This window comes from Apostichopus japonicus, chromosome 13, assembly GCF_037975245.1.
Source record: "Apostichopus japonicus isolate 1M-3 chromosome 13, ASM3797524v1, whole genome shotgun sequence".
NCBI classification, from domain to species: domain Eukaryota; kingdom Metazoa; phylum Echinodermata; class Holothuroidea; order Aspidochirotida; family Stichopodidae; genus Apostichopus; species Apostichopus japonicus.
Genome location: NC_092573.1, coordinates 19,001,401 through 19,022,611, shown reverse-complemented (window position 1 = coordinate 19,022,611; position 21,211 = coordinate 19,001,401). Strand labels below are relative to the sequence as shown.

The 21,211-nt window shown below is 36.8% G+C and overlaps 1 protein-coding gene across 7 annotated transcripts in view; it reads right to left on the bottom strand.

Moving 5' to 3' along the window:
- LOC139978389 (multiple C2 and transmembrane domain-containing protein 1-like) overlaps positions 1-21,211 on the bottom strand; it is a 143,437-nt gene that overhangs the window by 24,964 nt on the left and 97,262 nt on the right. For all 7 annotated transcript variants that reach the window (XM_071988592.1, XM_071988591.1, XM_071988588.1 and 4 more), the window contains 5 exons: positions 19,814-20,039; positions 12,247-12,355; positions 8,832-9,026; positions 7,406-7,533; positions 1,078-1,264 (listed from right to left, as the gene is read on the bottom strand). In XM_071988592.1, the coding sequence (XP_071844693.1) occupies positions 1,078-1,264; positions 7,406-7,533; positions 8,832-9,026; positions 12,247-12,355; positions 19,814-20,039 (845 nt within the window). The remainder of the gene's footprint in view (positions 1-1,077; positions 1,265-7,405; positions 7,534-8,831; positions 9,027-12,246; positions 12,356-19,813; positions 20,040-21,211) is intronic.

The following is a 21,211-nucleotide window of genomic DNA, read 5'->3' as shown; positions in this document are numbered from 1 at the left end:
CTCACTTAACGACAACATTTGATAATGAATTTTACAAAATTGAATCATTTGAGAAACTCACAGGATTTAGGTTTGACAAGACAATATGTGTGAGGAGAGGAAGAGGTCCAAAATATTATTTTCTGCCTTTTAAAATGAGATTATTATATTTTATTTGTATAAAAAGTGGGAGACCGGGTGAGAAGAGTCTTTCCAATACTTCCCGCACCCCTCCCCAATCCCAACCTCCACCCCTCCTGACGACTAAATAACAATGCATTTCAGTACAAACTTGTTCCCGAGGATGTGATGAAGTCATCACCAAATTCTATCTTGTAATTAGATTACCAAATAAAATATGATATGGATACAATTAGCTGAAACTGAATCGGTTTTATTTTTTTTATTGCTGGTCTGTTTACAAGAACGACGACACTCAACGGGAAGAAAGGTCTCAAATTGTTTACATGAACTCAGACACTGAGGAACCAATTAAAATGTTGCCAGTAAGTCAAATTGCAAAGCGGCTCACGAAGAATTGAATGCCCTTGAGCTGATCGTAAATTATTGCAAGGTTATGCTTTTGGAGAAGTGACAGAAACGTGTGTTTCCATGTGTGTGTGAAGAAGTCGGCAGAACAACATTTTCTATTTGAAAAGAAATGCCTACGAAGATAAACATACGCAAAAGCGGGAGAATTTTGCCCCATCAAACCCCACCCTTTACAAGCCCATCCCAACCCACTGATTAAGGAATGACCGGGACCTGATTGTGAATTATTGGAAGAATATTTTGGAGGAAGTAACACAAATACAGTATAAACATGAGTAAGGCTGCATGTGAGCATGCTATCATGGAAAAAAGAAGGGGGAAGGAGAGCAGGGGTGAACAAGGGAAGGGGGGGGGAAGGAGCTATCACGACAGACATGAAGCCAAATTGAGAGGTCTTTTAAAAGTCTCTAGGACATACAGATAACTTTTCTACCTCCCTGCATCATTTCTGCATTGTTCACTGTAGTAAAGGACAAATGACAACTGTTGCTCACACACCTTCCATACACACAGTTATCGGTACTGGAGGGATGTTTCCATACTTACGTATCGTTTTATAAGTTCCCTCTCTCTGTTCGGGTCGGCTACGAATGCGCCCAGGTCTGAGATGCTTTCTGTCCCGGACGTTCCACTGACGGTCAAGAGCAACTCGATGATGCCTGCGTTATCTTCTAGCTCCACCTCCAGGAAGTGAGTTCTTTCAGCTTCGAGGGTCGAGATATCAACCTCTCCCCTAGAATTAAAAAAAATCAGCTGAAGTTTACGAGAGCATAGTTCTAACAAAAACCTTCTTTGCCTCTGTGTAAGCAATGTTTCCTGGTACCCGTTCATGCTTTTAACTGTTTTCAGTATGGTACCCACAACATGTTAATACATTCAACAAATAATGCAACATCACTTAAAGGCATTGAAGACTCGCCCCAAACCGCGTGCCGCGCTCTGAAAAAGTTAACTTCCATTGATTGCAAGTGAAGTTTTCTGCTTGTCACCACAAAATGCAGACAGTAATGAAACATGATACCTTGTTATCTTTAGCTGGACCTGAGATGTCCATCGCTGTATCGTTTGTACACTGTGCTGTGGGTTTTGACCGTAGCTGTATGCACTGACTGTACACTAGTGTCTAATTACCAAAGGTAGCAAGCTGTGTGAGTATTTTCTGGATCGATGGTGGTGTCTAACACTTCTGTTACACCTCATTCAAAACTAGGTCAGATTACAGGCATTAGATGTTTCTCTTTGCGCGAGTCTTCACACCCTTTAAGTCTATACTTTGGTTGCATCTCACTTATCCCTGTCTTTCACTTGAACTGTTGTACAGTTCAACTTAACTTAGATGGACTGGGACCAGCTTTAACCTCCTACCCACCCAGCTCCAGTTCCAAAAATTTTTTTTTGACACAATATATATCAAACACAGTATTGTAGGGTGTGCAAGGGAAAGGAAGTGAACTGAAAACCCTTCTGGGCTTGAAAAGTAGATCACTCCATGAACAAGAAAGTAAAACATACTTAACTATAACAGAACTAATAATACACCCCCCCCCCCACCTCACCAACCACTAGATATTTGTGTAGAATTAAATATAATATTAAACATTCAAAGTGGTTAGAAAGTCACCTTCTTTCCAGAGCGGGTGGAATGATTAAACCCTTTCCCGGGGGTAGCATGTCATACTCTGGTAATCTTGCATATATTGCATATTAACACCATAAGAAATTAATATTGCATTTTAACACCAAATGAAGTAAATATTGCAATTGGGGCCAGCCCCAATTTTGGCAGGTCATTCCACATCAGTGAGAAAATTCATCAACGTGTTCACCCAAAGTATTTCAAATAGTTTTTAACACGCTCTAATCCTTCTCTTTGGTATTACAATTCTACATGTGGCCGACCCACGTAAGAAACTGACAGTCGATTAGTTGCAGAATATTGGGAAATGTCATCTCTTTAGACTTTGGGGAAACTATCTCGGAACAGATACTATAGGTATGCATCTTAAAAACAAGGAGTTGAGCAGGGTACCATGAAGTTAAGTATTCATTTCTGAATTATTAGATATACTCATATATACATCATATCATATTACATTACTTGGGTATTGTGTACAATGGCTTTTCTTTTCTTTTATTTAAAAAAAGAAATCTTTTCCTTTCTTTATCACAATTGATGATGCAGCCATTCACTTAAAGGCATTGAAGACTCGCCCCAAACCGCGTGCGGCCATCTGAAAAAGTTAACTTTCCCTTGCTTGCAAGTGACGTTTTGTTCGTGTCGCTACAAAATGCAGACAGTACAGTAATGAAACGTGATACCTTGTTATCTTTAGCTGGACCTGAGATGTCCATCGCTGTATTGTTTGTACACTGTGCTGTGGGTATTGACCGCAGCTGTATGTACTGACTGTACACTAGTGTCTAATTACCGACAGTAGCAAGCTGTGTGTGTATTTCTTGGGATCAATGGTGGTGTCTAACAGTACTTCTGTTACACCTCATTCGAAACTAGGTCAGATTACCGGCATTAGACGTTTCTTTTTGTGCGAGTTTTCACACCCTTTAACCGTTACGAGTTCAACCTCGCTTAGTTTATACCCAGCAAAACCCCCGATTTTCCAGGTATCACATGATCTACGAAGTAACTAAAGCTATCTTCCTTATGGTAGCTAATGAAGCAGCTGCAGTAGGAATAAACTACACAAATGGTAAAGGAGTAGGATATGAAAGACAGCTTTGGTTACACCATGATAGCTGAAAGTCTGTTACAACCTAATAGTTGTCATTGAACAGTAGTATCTTTAGGCCTAGCTTTCTTGGACACTTCAAAGTTAAGTGGTTGTAGTAAGGTAATGAAAAAGAGAAAAACATTCGAAAACAGCAAGATAAGCCAAATCATTGTCCAAAATAATCATATGAGAAGTTTGGTGAGCAGACCTTTATCGCTAAGGCTTATGTAACATTTTAAAGAGCAAGAGATTTTGTGGAGCTACATATTCCTATAAGAAATCATTGCAGCCATTGTATAGCATAAGACATGCATTAGTCCACATGATCTTGCAGTAGCATCCCCTACACAATTTCACTTTCACTTTGATATATATTTGTATATATATATATATATTTATAAATTATTAGAGAAAACCAGAGAAATAAGATATGATTCATAATTGAGAAATAAGGAGTAAGTTTTAGAAACTATATTGGAATTTTCGGCCCCCTGGGACCTTCATCAGCAGTACTTGGCAGTCGAATGAAAAGTACAAAATGTAACACAATGAAAGTATGACGCTAGATAAGTGTAGGTTGCATAGATGGAGTTAGAACCAAATAAACCATGACTAAATGAACCAAATAAACCATGATCCATCCATCGATCCATCGATGGATGGATGGATGGATGAATGGATGGATCTACCTACCTACCTACCGACCTACCTACCAGGCCTTAAAAATTGTTTTTTAAACTACTCGCCAACTGGCGACCGAGACTAAAAATCTACTCGCCAAAACGTTAAATTTACTAGCCAGGAGGAAACAAAGTTATAGAGCCTCAGATGGTTACCTAACAATACATAAATTGCCTGTCAAGGTGTGATAACCCAACCGTGTAGCAATTGGTTTTAGTGAGTTCGTATCTTCACACTTCTACCCTTTTAAAGATAGGAGCATTATTACAGGATAAAAAAAAGATGTGTGAAGTTCGTTCACACATCGAGTCACTTTCCAATTTGGCTGTCTGAATAATGCAGCTGAATATAACACAGCAGAGTGTTAGAAATTAATGGCTACGAGGTATAACCACTGAAGATTCATACCTTTCCTGTTTCTTTTTTTTAAATGATACCTTAAAAAACCACTTACAATTAGGTACTGCAGAAATGACTTAATGGAGTCAGCAGTAATTGATGTATAAATGCATACCGATAAATGTAGACACATAGAGAGCTTTAGTCATTCATGTACATCAGAAATAAATAGGTATAATCTTCATGAAGGACAAAATAATAAAAATGTTAACTAAAATTATTCACCGTATCTTTGTACTTTGTTAACATTACTTCTCAAAATATAATTGTGGTGTAACATCCATGTAGACAAAGTACATATGAAAATATTATATTAATATTACAGAAACTTTGAGAAAATCACTTATCAGAACAAATATCAATCACACTCAACCAGCGGGTACCATTTTCATAGCTGATTTATGTACATATAGAATTGCCATTTTTTGTGTACAAACATTAAGTAGGAAGTGCTTGTCTTTAATTAAACAAAAGGTTTATTTACCATTTAATGGTGTCGCTGCAGGTAAAATACATTATACAGCCCACAAAATGTTGCACTGATTAACTTGAAATGAATCTGATTTTTTGGAAATGAAATACAATTTGCTGTCCATTATTACCAAACTTTATATTTTATAACTGACTGTGGTACACATGGTGGCAGCAGTGGGATTTCAATCCCCAAATATGTTAAATTAAATAGAGGCACACTCTGATGGTGTGAGAATGAGTGGATGTTATACACTATAAGGTGAAAGTCCAATTACTTGAAATGAGTTCATTTACAAATATTATTCAAGAAGAGTATATCTAGTAGATTTATCTGACTGCATTACATATGGTGGCAGCAGTGGGATCTGAATTCAAAAAATGGAGTCACACACCTGCTGGTTGAATAAGTTGGTCAATGTTTCCTATTTCTGTACACAACTTATAACTTATATGCTTAAGTACCTGTGAGAATTAGGGCATGTCATAAACTATCAGGTCATTCAGGTGAATGTCCGATTAGTTGCAATGCAGTAAGGAACTTGCTCTGTTACAAACCTTATGGGAGAGAGTACATCTAGTAGATATATCTGACTGCATTACATATGGTGACAGCAGTGGGATTTGGATAAAACAAAGAGTTAAATGGAGAGAAACACCTACTGGTAGAATAGGTTGGTCTCTGTTTCCTATTTCTGTACACAACTTGTACATTATATGCTTAAGTACCTGTGAGAATTAGGGCATGTTATAAACTATCAGGTGGATGTCCTATTACTTGCAATGCAGTAAGGAAGTTGCTCTGTTACAAACCTTATGGGAGAGAGTTTATCTAGTAGATATATCTGACATCATTACATATGGTGGCAGCAGTGGGATTTGAATAAACCAGAGTTAAATGGAGAGAAACACCTTCAGGTAGAATAGGTTGGTCTATGTTTCCTATTTCTGTATACAACTTGTTAAATTATCTACTTAGGTACCTGTGAGAATTAGGGCATGTTACCAATGATCAGTTGAATGTCCTATTACTTGCAAATGCAGTAAGGAACTTGTTCTGTTACAACCCTTCTGGGAGAGAGTTCATATAGTTGATTGATGTGGGTACCAAGTAAAGGGTTTGGAGCAAAAACAAAACTTCACAGATGACAAATTCATAAAGTACCCTTCTTGTCAGATGTAACCGGCCTAAAAATCAAGGAAATACTTTATCGTTTATCTCACTAAGTCGGTCTTTTAGTGCTCCTCAGGCTGTTTATACTTATGTTACTCCTTCATTTCATAAACCTCGTCAGTACATGAGTCCAACGTTCCGGTAAACGATTAACGATATAAGTTCCGCACAATTAAATGTCTCTTTGTTTCTCGGACAGGAACGATTCACAAGTTAAACTTGAGTGAAATATAAATTTCATCATTCATGTAGAGTGCTAGGGTGCTTCAATTTCTAAAGAATCAGGTCCAATAACACCGTCATCTGAGACAATAGTTATAAGAGTTTGCTTATCTGACAAGCAAAAATAAAGTTTCCCTGCCTTTGATATTGCAACACCATATTTTTACAATGACTTTTGCCTTACGAATCATAAAAATAGCAATGGTTCATATTTTACCTTGTGTCCTGTAACTATTAATATGAAGCAGGTAGGTGTGTACTTATGGGAATTTTTCTTCCGACACGCTCCATACCAACAGAAACAGCCAAATTATTCACAGACGTTTGAGGAATATATAGTTACATAACCTTAATCCTTGCAAATGTAACAAGATCTCTTATAAACTTTTGGTGACCATTTCTGAATATCATAGAATATTTGTAGAACAGTGCCTGCATCATTTGATCCCAATAGGAAGGTTCTGACCTTGCTCAATTTAATTTATCAATCTTCTTTGACAGCGTATGATTGCCACTACGATTGATTGACTGATTGATTGACACTACAATTGATTGACTGAGGAGGAAGTTATCGTGTAAGTAATCTGAACTCCACACAGAGAAAATGCTGGGTCTTGTATTTGTACAGACATTTAAAAATCTGCATAATCACAGGATTGAAATAAAACCAAACTATTATTCTTGATAAGAGATGATGGCCAGTGAAAGGCTGAATTTCGATACCATTTTTATTGTTGTCCTGCTTTTCATTCATCACAGACACTTATCTGTTAGAGTGGTTGGAATATATCTTTAGCGCAAAGAACGTTATAGATTGCCTCTCGGAACCGGTAAACATACCAATGAGATAGAAAACAGGTTTTGTTCTCAATTTGTTCTGGTACAGCTTGGGAAGGGTTCATCGCAGAGTTATCAGCATTTTCGATGCACAAAACAATTGAGTCACTTACTCATTAGCCATGGAAAAATTGATTAAGGAAAACATTAAAGAGTTTTGTGGACTCAAGTCAACCTCTGCTGCAAATAAATGTCAATTTCACATGTCTCTAACAACACGGTACATTGGGGACTGATTTACAGATTTCACCAGAGGATGCATGCTAACGATATGTTCTCATGTCATCCTGTGAAATGTAACTTTTCTTTTTAAAGTGATAAAACAGTTTTTTTTAAGTGGTGAATCTTCTAAATTCCTAACCTGCCCATGATGTCATCCTTGCCGACATCTTTATCCCAAACTGATAACTCCAAGATGGAGCTCTGGTCTTCGTAAATCTTGAGATCAAATTGTTCCATCCACTTTGGCGAAAGCGTTTTGCTCTCCACCTGTCAAAAAATATGGCAGTAGAAGATATTAATCATTTTGTCAGATATGTCTCTCTTCTTGTGTTTCTTCTCAATCCTGCCAAATAAAATTTGCAACCAGTATGGAGAATAAAGATTGTCGTTATCAGGGATGTAGCCAGGGGGGAGCAGGGAGAGCCACTTCCTACGCACTTCCTATAAATAATTATTACACTGCTAATACACTGCGATAACGATATTTGTTTCTAGGCCACTGCACATCTGGCTGTCTCACAAAATATGAAAGTTTATATTGTATTTAAGTCCAGACATTGGACAATAAACAAGAATCATCCTTCTGGAAAACTTGAAAAAAGAGCACTATGTTGATCTTTCTGATATATTATGTAAAAGAACATGTACAAGAATTCAAACAGGAAACAAAATCTGCTGATAATATGATATCATATGATAATGATGAAACTGGCAAAACATTGCACCAGATCGCATCTAAGGACCTTCAATTGTTCAAAAATATGTCAAATGGGAGGGGACACCCCTCCCTTAGACCCCTCCCCCATATCAATCGCAAAAAGTGCTCCCCCCTTTCAAATTCGTGACTACGACGCTGGTCGTTAATGCTCCCTTTGCCTTGGTGAGAAATACCGAAATGAAGCTTAATAACAGAATATTTCAGCAAGTTCTGACATATATAAAAAATAAACTTGACTTGAACGAAATTACTTTTTTATAGTAAATCTAGCTTCAATTAGAATATTTGAAGTTTTAAATATTTATTTGCTCTTTTCAAATACATGGTTACAGATTAACATCTCATGCACACAAAATGGTATTTTAAAATTTTGTAAAAAGTCACATTTTTTAATACTGCATTATACCGTTGACTTTTAAGGAAAGTTTGCTGGTTTAATATCCATGAAAGAACCTGAAATTTTGTTCCATTTTGTTCAAACAGTAATAGTGGTTTGCCAAAAAGAAAACCCATTCTAATATATATATTGGCATTCTGAGTGTCTTTTAATACATGAATGGTAATTGTCCAATGGATAATAATATGCAAGGATATGGTTTTGGTTATTCCACAAGAAATATAGCTATAAGCAAAGAGATATAGCTATATGGATTGACACAAGCTATAAGGACTTGATAGCTGTGTGAATTGGTAGTACACAGGTTATGTAATCCTGCGGTCACTCACTGGTTCAAATAAAAAATTTAAAAAAATTAGTCGTCTCTGACCTATTGGACAGCCGTTATAACTCAGTACTTCTTAAAGTGATTGAATTCCTCTGCACTGTCTACTACTACTCCTATTGTACCTTGCTTTTGAACTTCTCTCCGTCCAATTTGAATTTCACGTAGGGGTCGCTAAGGCCATTGTCATCCATGGAGATGAGATTCTTGCCCTCCAAGAGGACAATGGTGACCACACTGGTCCAAAGTTGACTCTTGGTGTTTGAAGCTCTCACGCTTGCCCTCTTGGCTGTGCTCTGTTGTTTCCTCCTGGAAGATATCTGGCAAGACAAAAACAAAAGACAAAAGATATTTGGCAAGACAAACAACAAAAGATAGAAGATATATGGGAAAAAACAACAACAATAGATAAGAGATATCTGGCAAGAAAAACAACAAAAGACAGAAAATATCTGGCAAGAAAAACAACAAAAGACAGAGATATCTGGCAAGAAAAACAAGAAACGACATAAGATATTGGCAAGGAAAAATTACAATAGACAGGAGATATCTGGCAAGAAAAACAACAAAAGAGAGCAGATATCTGGCAAGGAAAACAACAAAGGACAGCAGATACCTGGCAAGAAAAACAACAAAGGACATAAGATATCTGGCAAGAAAAACAACAAAAGACAGCAGATGTTAAATGCATACACTCTATTTGAACGTAATTTGTGTTGATAATAATTTGAAATCCTACAATTGAGCAAAATCCCAAAACAGGAATATTTTGTTATAAGTACAAGGATTGAAGATTGAGTATGAGACCTCAATCTCCCAATAGTATCTGTACCAGGTTTCCAGAATATGCCAAGCACAGGCAGGAGTAGAAATCCATCAGGGCTAAATAGTAACAGATTGTTTGGATATCGCTACAAGAAGAGTATGGTTATATACGGACCCACTATTCATCTGCTGTATGACACATCTATAACACCAAATAAGCCAAAGTTGCAACTCAAGGCAATTCAACACAATTTCTGCTTCAACCTGCTAAAGCCTTTAACAAGAAGACTTTGACATTGAGATGGCCCCCGGAAACCCAGTAGGTAGGATTCGATGTCACTTATAGCAGCCACTCTATTATCACCAGCTGACATTTAATCAATTTGCTATTTAGCACATTTGGGTGTTGGGCTAACCAAATTTTGAAGAAACCAAAGAAAAAAAGACAGCTATATCGAGGAATAAACTAGGTCTTGACCAGAAAAGGTCACTAAGAGTGACATTGATGATACTGTTGCAGCAGTATTACATATATTTTTAAGCTTTATTCTTTCCTTAGATTTGGTATGTTCACAGGATTTTGAAAAGTCCTTTGCGAACCCTTTGATCCACGTTTCGTGGGAAATTCATGGTTCTTATTGGAACTCAACATAACACATAAAATGAAAGACTCAAATAAAAATATATATATATATATATTTTATCAAAATCTGAGAGGTGCTAAAAAGTAAATATAATAAGAAAACGACAAAAGAAATCGAGTCTGTGACTTTAATCCATTCATCGTATTAAAACTACCCGTACAGTATGTATCATTGGCTGCACTTGGTTTGCCAAAACAATCAGCAAGGTTTTCCAAACCATAGAGATGAATACTATGGATTAAACTTTGGTCCAATGGACATTAACCAACCTGTTACTACCAAGTTTTATTGATGTGTAAACGAAATAATAAGGGTGCAAAAATATGAAGAATAAATCAAAGAACAATAAGTTTACAGCCAAGCTAAAATTTGCTTTAGTATAAAACAGCGCCATCTAGACTCTGATACAGTTTAAATACTGTCCAACACCAAAATGCACAATGTATTTATAGCTTGAATAGTCAATTTTCATTTTTAAATCATGAAGAAACTGAAGCCCTAAAAGCTGTGAAAATTATTGAATAATTTTGAAGTTTTGCATATGAAGACTAACACACGACAAGTCTGTTTGACCAAAAAAAAGAAAGAAAAAAGATTGAATCGATGAACCGATGATAATTTACTCTCAATAAAAGAGAAGTTTAGTTTGAAAATGGAGTCGTAATAGTTACAAGGATTGTTTCTCTTGCCAAAACTGGTCACCAAATTCAAATCCCTGAATGTAACAGAAAAACCACACAAATTATACCTTTGTACACATGTTTATAACAGCAGTATATTATCACATAGCAGTAAAACCGCCATGATTATTATGATTATTATATCGGTCAGAAGAGAGATGTAAATGCAAGCCTCTTTGTTTGAACTCTTTGTCACAGGAGTTTGCTTTACATTTATGAGGCCATCATTCCTACCATTATTAGTCACCAGGGCGATGGGTCTAAATTAGACCCCGAGAAAATATATGCTCTCCAAATAAAACTATACGTTTACTACTGACAAAGTTGTAAAGCGTTTTAAGTAATGCAGCCACCTGTCCAAGTGATACACGTTTCAGACTGGAATTAGTTGAGGCCTTAAACCGGAAACCGAGAAATCAGTTCTTGAATGATTTGATATCCACATGAATGGAAACCATTAATTTTCTTTTGTGGTTATTCTTTTTTCACAGAGAGAGATATGGAAACCAGGGTAAAAGTTGAAGGATGTCTTTAGGCACAAAATTAACCTTTGATTCGTTGGCGACAGTTATAAAGAACTATGCTGTCAGTACAGGTTGAATTTTTATACCATCTCCTAGTTTGGGAGAAATTACCTTTTAAACACATATTTTGGATGAGTTGTTTAAATTGATAAAACAAAGGATGATAAACAATTAACACTTAGACCAACACTGAAGTGCCGACATCATCATCAATTTAACCTTAAAGGAGCACTCTGGAGAGTTAGAATAGTTTATAGGTGAATATCATAAATCAATCTGAACAAATTTAACTATAGAAAAAAAAAAAAAAGCATTTTTTTTTTTTTCTCTTTGCTTGGACTATGATATTTCAAGCCTAAAATTCCACATCAAGTAATCTTTCAAGGTTCCCGGGACCAGGTGCCATTTCTTTGCAAAACAATGTGGCCCTTGGTTCACAGGTTTTTTTTCTTGGGGGGGGGGGGGTGGAGCCATGGGCTATTTGAGAATGTTTAAACCATCAGACCTCATTTTGATGCACAGCATTATCAAGTAACAACAAGGACACATCTATGGCTTAAATTTTGCTGTTTTATTTTTTTTGGCTGTACATGTTTTTTATAGAGAAAACAATTTCAAGACAGAGTAGCTGATTGGCTGGGTGATACAAACCGTCAAAAAATTGCCACTTGCTTATTTTCTCAGGCATCTATTGGGGCCCTCTCTCCCTCCTCTCTCTCTCATTACTATGGTAACCTCTCATAATAAAGGCGGCATGCTATCAGTATTGCAACAACATAAACAGTGACTAGGGGAATGTCCAAATTAGTGTTTACGTCAGGTTACCATGACAATAAAATCAACCAGCAGCTATGAACATACAGAGCTAGAGGGACTCTTGAGGAGCACAGCAGCAAACCCACGAATTGCTCTGTTGCGTATACTTACGTTTTGGAGTTCATCCTCGGAGACAGCCACCAGTTTGAAGTCTATCATCAAATAACCGAGATATTCCGACGTGTTACTCTCGTGGAGTTCAATCTTCTTCTCCATCAAACTGCAAGAGAGACAGAAGGAAGAAAAAAAGGCTAATTAATATCGGCGTTTCAGTGTTTCCGCCTCTTGTGATTATCAGCAGCAAGGTAGAAACATCTGCTTCAAAACTCCTCCTTTTTTTTTTGTCTTTTTAATTTAGTGCATGCATGATCAATTCTGACATTAAATTAAATTGAGGAAATGCTAGAAACAAAGAAAGAAGCCAGAGATATCAAAATGGCCACAAAATATCTGACTGTTCATCCAATGTTTTACGGACGACCAAAATTTAGACCGTAGGCCACTTGATCGAGATGATGAGCGGTAGGTGGGAACATCTGCTTCGAGACTCTCTCGTTCATTTTCTAGCGCATGCTCCCTCAAATTTATATCGTGAATATGCTAGAAAATCAGAAAGAAGCTAGAAAAATAAAATAGCCAACTATGATAGTCAGCCAGATTTGACTGATACTGTCCCAACTTAGAGACTGTGGAAATATTTAGCTATTTAATATACTTAATTAACTCAAATGAATTTAGCCCTCACATTATTTTATGAACATTGAATAGATTGGATGTAACACACCAACAGCATTTATAAATAATTGGTAATTTATATGAGCAGGCTGAAACAATTAAAACAGGCAACACATATGTTAACTTTCAGAGTGCAATACTAAGTTACAAAAAACATCCTCTTTGGAGAAAACTCCCCTGTAAGTAATTGGGTTAATGGCCCCAGCCTCTTCTCCTCCCCCCCCCCACTCTCCGCCCCAACCCCTGTAACTATACATGGCCATGGTCATGTTCTGTGCATGTTTAATTATACAGTATGAAACAGACATAGCAAAAGCTTGTCATTCCGACAACATGATAAGCTGTACATGCTAAGGAAATGGCATCCAATATTTTGAAGTCCTAATTTTAAGTCCATAATTTTGACAGATTTTCACAATTACACAGGCTTTCATCATTGGAAAAGGTCTCATCGATGTCGGGATGAAATCACTCACACCAAGCATTTTCTCATAACAACAAAGCACAAATTTTCCACAATTAACCTTTAAAGTTCCAATTTAGTACACCACTCCAAATACCTCCTTTAACCCATAATTTAAGAAATCATTTCAAATCTTTCTTCTCCAATTTCCAACACTTCATTGAGATGTTAGCTAATAAAAGAAAATGGTAAGACCATGTTTTAAGCTCTGTCAGAATAATTTTGACACAATTGTGCAAGTGACAGGAGCCTGTCCAATACTCTCCATATTCCTATACCCACACACGCACGCATGCAACTCCTCATTCAGACAGTAGCCACCTCAAAATTTATCATGAAAAACAATTCAACAACAATCAGTTAATTGTTTATAACAACTGTTTCAGAAAAACAGAACAAATGTCAGCCTCAACAACTGGTCGACTTTTAAGGTATCCCAAAACGTGTTTTGCTTCACAGATATATCAGCCATGTCAAGCACCTTGTCTGAACCTCTTGTATGAAAGTAAAAGTTTATTTATAGAGAGAGACAGGCTTTGAATCTTAGGAGGAAGAGGAGAGAATCACATGATTTAAATCTCGTCGTCCGTGGCCATGACAACGTGAAAGACGCCTCCATTCTTTATATTTTGTTTTTCTGGTTCATTTGCAAAAATGTCTTCGTTTCTATTGCTTGCATGATTCTTTCTTTTTGGCAAGCTTACAGATTATGAAAAAATAACACAATTAAATTGATCTGAAATTTTGAAAAGGTTGCAGATATGTTCAGACAATTTCGTAAAAGTTAGAGGGCTTGACATTTCGTTACTTCTTCTTCAGAGGCTAAGTGAAAAGAAGACAGGTGATTAACGACTCAGCTAGACCAGCTGAATTAATTGCAACAATGAATCTAGGACAAAATTATGCAGAACAAAGAGTGGTGGGACAAAAGTCTGAAAAACAGCACTTTGTAGATTAAAAGATTACAGATCTGTTAAATTGTCTGTTAAAATGATCATTCAAATCTTATATTTCCTGTTTACGGAACATTTTCAAATCGGGAAAAGTCATTTTTAGGTAGATTCTTACTGATTGTGAAATTTAGATGCAGCTAGCATTCAGATGTCATAGTGATGATACAGGCATTAAGTTCTTTGCATACAAACATGTATGGAATGTTTGACTTGAAATGACTTGAAATGGCGAGTCGAAATTTAAGCAAAAAGGAAATCCTAGATCAGCAAAAATGACACCTCTGATAACAATAAATCGCATCTAGACAGTTCTTTCCCCCTAAAATAATTAGCATATTGTGCATTGGACCGATCAAGAATATGTTCAGCACCCACTTCGAAATTCTCCCCGCGGTCCCCACTTCTTGGAGCACTTGGCAAATATTGGGGGCTGAACATACCTTTACCCCCCCCAACTTTTTTCATGGGGGATAAGCCCCTCAAGTCCACCGGTTCCGTCGCCACTGAAGTCGAGACGGGGTGACTTTTTTGGATTTTACAATGCGACTTGGTGCAACATGGAGCAATATTTACAGGTCATTTCATAGTACTGGCTGAGATTTTGAAAATGAAATTATTACCTGGCAGTACCAGCATTATGTTTGAACTATTGCCAGATTATCAGGGGGGTGTCATGTGTCAGTGTATTTAATTTAATTATTGATATACCCAATATGCAAATCTGGCTTTCGTAAATCGTTTCTCTGGATTTAGTTATTCAACACATTAATGCAGTAGAGCAGCAACGTTGAAAATCAATTCCTGAAGCTAGCACTGTAGCACATGCCGCGGATTCATCACATGCAGAATTGAATCGCTAGTGTGTTAGCTCCAGGATTCGTAACCTGTGCTGCGAACCATGTGCTAGCTCCAGCTCCAGTTATTCTGCATGCTACATGTTACGATGTTAAACAAAAATTCGACTTAGATTCGAAACAAATAGGCCTATTTGATAGAGCTGTTGTGGGGGAATAATTTCGATTAGGGTTGTGCACATTTGTCTGCAAAAACGACAAAGAAGTGAACTAAAGTCTGGGAAAAAGTGGGGGGGCAAATGCCCCCTCTTGCCCCCCGTAATCCCGCCCATGTATGTAACACAGACCTATTCAAAATCCTCTTTACCGTTATACTTTCTCATCTCTTTCGACAATGAGGTAAGTTCAAAGGGTAAATAAGCCTACGACTTCAATGCAACACAAAGAGCGGTGAGACGAAAGGGCTCCATAGATAATGTGAGTCAGAAAACATAATTTTGCAGATTAACACCCACAGATCTGTTGAAATTTCAGGTTTTCTGAATGTATACAAGTAGGACGACGAAAGCATTCGTGTCACTCGTGCGTGCGTGTGTGTGTCTTGAGTCCGTCTGGATGTTTGAGTGGGTCGCAAGTGGTGTAAACAAGACGTCACGGGCGGACGGTCTCTCCTTTATTAGATTTAAAGTGTGTTTGTCTTGAACCTTTCATTATACTGGCAGAGTGCCAACAGAGCTAGATGTAGTTCGAATACTTACATTTAAGAGGAAAACAGAGTCTTGGTTTTTTTGTGTGGATTTGATGAAGGATTTTCTCTGTCAAAGCTCTTTTTACCAGAAATTATTTCAGAATAAATCCAAAGACTGCAAAGAATAAATCTTTCATGTATCTTTTATCAGCAACCAAATACAGTGGAATTTACTTCAATAAAAGGATAACTTGGAGCAAGATTTTTCCTGAATTTAATCGGTAAATTTTGCTGAACCGTAACCGAGAATTAAGACACTCTCCTAGAGTTTTAAACTGCTTTAAATAAAAGTGAAGTTACGATTAATTTTAATCTCCGTTCTCTTCTCCATATCTAATCTATCAGACAGTTTATTGGTAGTGTCTAGTGAACCACCTGTTCCTCCCCCCCCCCCCCCCCGCAAATCCCCACTACTATATTAGAAATATCTTTAGTAGTTTTGACAAACAGCTTGTATTTATAGTGAGCTTTTCCTTTTAGTTAAATCAAGCTGCAGATGGTTATAATATGTCATTGCTACCCATTGATTCCATGGAGCACATAATTTGACAAACTAACGACAAATTTCATGTAAATGCCCATTTGGATGGTGGAAAGATACACCTCATAAACTTTATACAGCCCACAGCTTGAACCTTGCTCTTAAAATAGACTAGACATATTAATCGATTATAGTATTAGCAAAATGAGCATTTTTCAACTTGAAGCTCAGAAACCATGCATATACCCCCAATAAAACAATGGCATCACTTGATTAATCATTGCATCAAAACACCTACTCTATAACTTCAATGACAGACATTTTGAAAAATAGTTGAAGGAAAACGGAAAAAAAGAGGAAAGAAATTCAAGTGAAACATAACATTACATTACTTTGCTGATAGGTTGAGTGTGAACATCAATAGAAATTGTAACAGGCAAAGTTGTATATATGCATCTATCTCTAAAGTCAAAAGAAAAAAACAAACTACAGTATGAAATGTTTCCCAAAAGGGAATGAGGGCAGTATTGAAGAACTTAGCATGCACAGACTCCGGATGTGTGACCTGATTAATTCACTTTGGCTTCGGCTTTGAGTACAATGTTTCTGTATGCTGCCGTGTTAGACGAATATATAACCGTTATGGTAGTTATCGACTTTGCGATCCGCGATTAAGTCATTGCCTACTTTGCAACCAAAAAAAACCGAACTAAATGGAACTGAAGAAAACAAGAACTAAACTGCAGAATGACGAATCTGTCCTCACAGAAGAAGAAGGGCAAAAAAAATTCCACTTATTTCATGGAAACTGGAAATACCACCTTAATATTCTGTCTTAACCTTTAGTATTTCGCAAATGGAACAACATAAAACTTTTCAATCGAGTTATTAATGATTCAGCATTCTGTCTATCTCTTTCATATAAAATAAATGGTGTTTTATAACTTAACTGTACATCTCCTTTCAGTTGAGACCTGTATTATTCATCATAATTTAACAACCCCCCCCCCACCACCTCTAAAAGAAAACTAAGATCATATTGATATTTTTCTCACAATGTATATGCATGCATCCATTGACAAACTTACGAGTTGTGATATCATATATCATCCATTGATCGCTGGGCATGTTTACCAGACGTGCCCAGTCGAGATAAATAAGTTTGTGGAAATAATCAATTTTAGATGTGCCGTAATGGACATGATCTTCAAGGAATGAAACAATGTCAAGAGTGTTCTTGAAGTAAAAAGCTTTAAAACTGGGAGCAGAAAATCAATCTTAAATCAATTTACTCGAACATTTTCAACTTCAATCTAAAACCTACATCTTGTTCTTTTGTTGTCTTTGGTTTCTAACAGCAAGAAATGTCAGACAAACAAAACAACGCTGTGAGTATATCAGTGTTCGCATTAGGATGTGCGATTGCCGGATTCCCACAATTTATCTAGAGGGTCCCCCAAAAATAGTTTTTGCCGGGTCTGGGGGGGGAGGGAGTTCCCACAACAATTCCTGTGGCTTCCCGCAACCATTACTGTAGTTACAAAACTTGCCAATAACAAGCCGGTTATTACAAAGTGTTGTCGCTTTTTGTAAGGAGTTATGTCATTGGTAAAATTTTTCCAGCAAGAAAACACTGGCTTTGTTAGTGCACTGCACAGTGTGTATTGGTCCCAATGGTCAACCATGTGTACTGCACTGTATGTACTATACGTGGGCTAAATCTCGGTAGGAGCATATGTATGCACATCTAACTACTAACATCATGAACTGCCCCTCCTTCCCCCTCACTCCCCCCCCCTCCCATCGTCCCCAAAAAGTTAAACATTGAAAATTCCCCCCAAAATACATAGACTGGGAGAATCCCCCCTCCCCTTTTTAACATCCTAACACTTACACTCGAGTATACATCTACTGTAATGTACTACACATGCAGTATATATGAGTACATACTGTAGACTGTGTGGCTAATCACTGCTAATTTGCTTTATGCGTAACGATACTGTGCATGGACTTGAGAAAGGAAACTAACATATACAGGAAGGGTCAGAGTATGGAAGGGGTGGGGTGTGAGGATGAGAAGATCATTGCTTATAACATGTGCTGCACTTTGATGAGTAATTAGGGCTCCATATTTGTCATTTCTAGTCTATTTTCATTGCTAGTCAACTGTTTTTTTTGCTCAGGGCACAAAGAGAGGCAGCTCTCTCTCTCATGGAAGGGGCATCGGAATATGTTTCAACAGGAAGTGATACAAAAGATGTGAATAATACATTTTATAGAAAGTACAGTATTTGCTACACAAAGCCTAGCAGTGGGAGGGGATGGGGTTGGGGGCGGGGAGGGTAGGATGGAGATAAATCTACATTTCCTAGAGGGGAGAGGGAGGGGACACAGTCCTGCCTCACAATTTTTTTTTTTCATTTAAATGCATGGCTGTCAATCATATTGAGAAGCAAACATTAGCTACTTAGTATTATTCAAGGGGGTGAGGACTGGGTTAAGTAAACTGATTGAGTACTTACTGTAGTTATAAACAATCAATATTATGTGCCTCATCACTAAGCATTCTTCTAGTTTATATATATATACATATATTTTTAAAATCTTACTCTTAATTCACAGTGACCTGCCCAAAGCTTTTCTTCCACTTTTACCTTTCAAATATAATATTCACGTATATAGGACAGGTCTACTACTTATGAAATCAGCAGCAAACTCATTTACCATAATTCTGGCAACAATCATTGCCATAATTAGTCAATTATTATCCCAATATTGTGTGTAGCATCTAAGTGTCTAGTTAGCTTCATTTCAAAAGGAATGCAGAATGCAAGGAACACTGTGCACATGACTAATATGAAAAAAAAAATTACTTCAAAAAAGAGAGAACACTCCAAAGTAGATGAATTTTTAAAATATTATTTTTCACTGCCTGGGGAAACAAAAATCTGATGCAGTAGAATAGGTTACACCTCAAGATAGGAAATTTTTTGCCTAATAAACAGGTTTTATATGTCAATTTCTTTTTGAAATATTTTCTGTAGTAATTATGAACCAGAATGAGGATAAATACGCTTAAGATGTAAAATAAGCTGTATAACATTCACATATTTTGGGAACCAATAAGTCCATGTGAGAAATTGTCATAAATAAGTTAAACTTAATTATGGATATACATATATATATATATATGACACTGTGCGCTAAGGTCAATAAAACGAAACAGGGTTGAAGCAGCGTCTGATGAAACTATGCAAGGATAAGATATCTTCAGGCAAAAATTATTTTCTGTTTTGATATTTCATATTCCAATAAAAGAATAAATTAAACATCACTGTAAGCCATCTGTCAAAATGTCTTTTAGTTTTCAAGATTAGAGCGATGACCCACATAATTAAATCCTAAACTATTTTAAAGAGAATCTCAAAATAATACAAGAATAACAATTTTGCTATTTTTTAGTTTCAATAAATGTTATGGTTACATGAAATATAATACACTCACATGTTTGCTTCTAATGAGGAGAGATTGATCTTGGCCCGGCCCATTGGGTCATCTGCTAGCGGGCCGACATCGTAGTCCAGGACCGCCAGGGATAGTGTCTGGTTGACATTCCTCACCGGAACTTGGAACTTTTCATCCCAAAGCGGATTCAAGTTCTGGTAGATGATCCGGCTCTTGTAAACCACTTTACCGCCAAGTTTGAACTTTACGTACGGATCACTTGATCCTGAAGCAAAAACACGAAAAGGCGATCAAAAGTTATACAATGTCCAAACTACAAGCAAACATTGTTCATGTGTACGAGTGAAATATCTGTATGCAAACTTACACGTCGTCTAGATCTAAACACTGTGCTTTGGTGTGAGAAGTATTAAGAGGAAGCTCTCATTCAAAACCTAGCGTCCATGCTTCTTTGATCGACATCAAACTCTTATTTCTAAGATGGACTGAGTTCTGCATCATACTTTTCTTGACTGGCTTAATTCTTTGATTGAATTACTTAAAAGTTTACAAACATTTTTATTTTACTTGCAATAGTTTGATACATAGGTAGTTATTTGTTACTTATTTCCAAAATTGTTGATATCATCTTCCTTCATCAAATTTAATTGAAATGTTTACTTTTTACGTACATTTTTTAATATTTTCATATACTGATATAAACACAATACAAGTGCTACTACATTAACATGTGACTCAGAAACTGCTTTACAAGTGACAATACTTACCTGTCTCAACTATACTATTGCACCCCATCTACCTAGCCTATTATCACTGGTAACATTTAGCATTGCCCCCCTCCCCCCCTTGATGCCCCCCTGACCCTCCTCCAGGTAACCACCTCTTCCTCTGAATCTAGCATTTGCCTATTCTGGTGATAGTCTTTCTTTTGTGCGAAATAAACTTTTTTCAGACGTTTCTGTTTTTCGATATAGGGGCATGTCTGTATACTACTGTGCACCTAGTTTCAACACAGGACCCTAGATTGTATTCTAATGGTTATGTAATCTTGATACGGATACAAATTTGGATGTTTTAATAATAACATTGGCACGGACCAGGCTAGAACATGGACCAATCAAAATTTGAAAACACTCACCAATCACAACTATGGTGACCCCAGATTCAAAAGTGAATCTTTATTGGTTGGAGTAAATTCTTTTACCAAATGAATCACAGAAATGATATTGTTTTAAATATATATGTTTGCCCACAACTTGTTTTTCTTTTTTTTCTTTCTTACATTGGTGCTCCCCGTCAACCTTAATATCAAAACATAAAAGCAAGAAGAAAAAAAAGAACATTCATCGCTGACCTATTAAAAATTTTCATTATGTAATTTTCTCTTAATTTTTTGTACCCCCATTTTGTTTGGGTACCCCCAATTTTAAAGTTTGC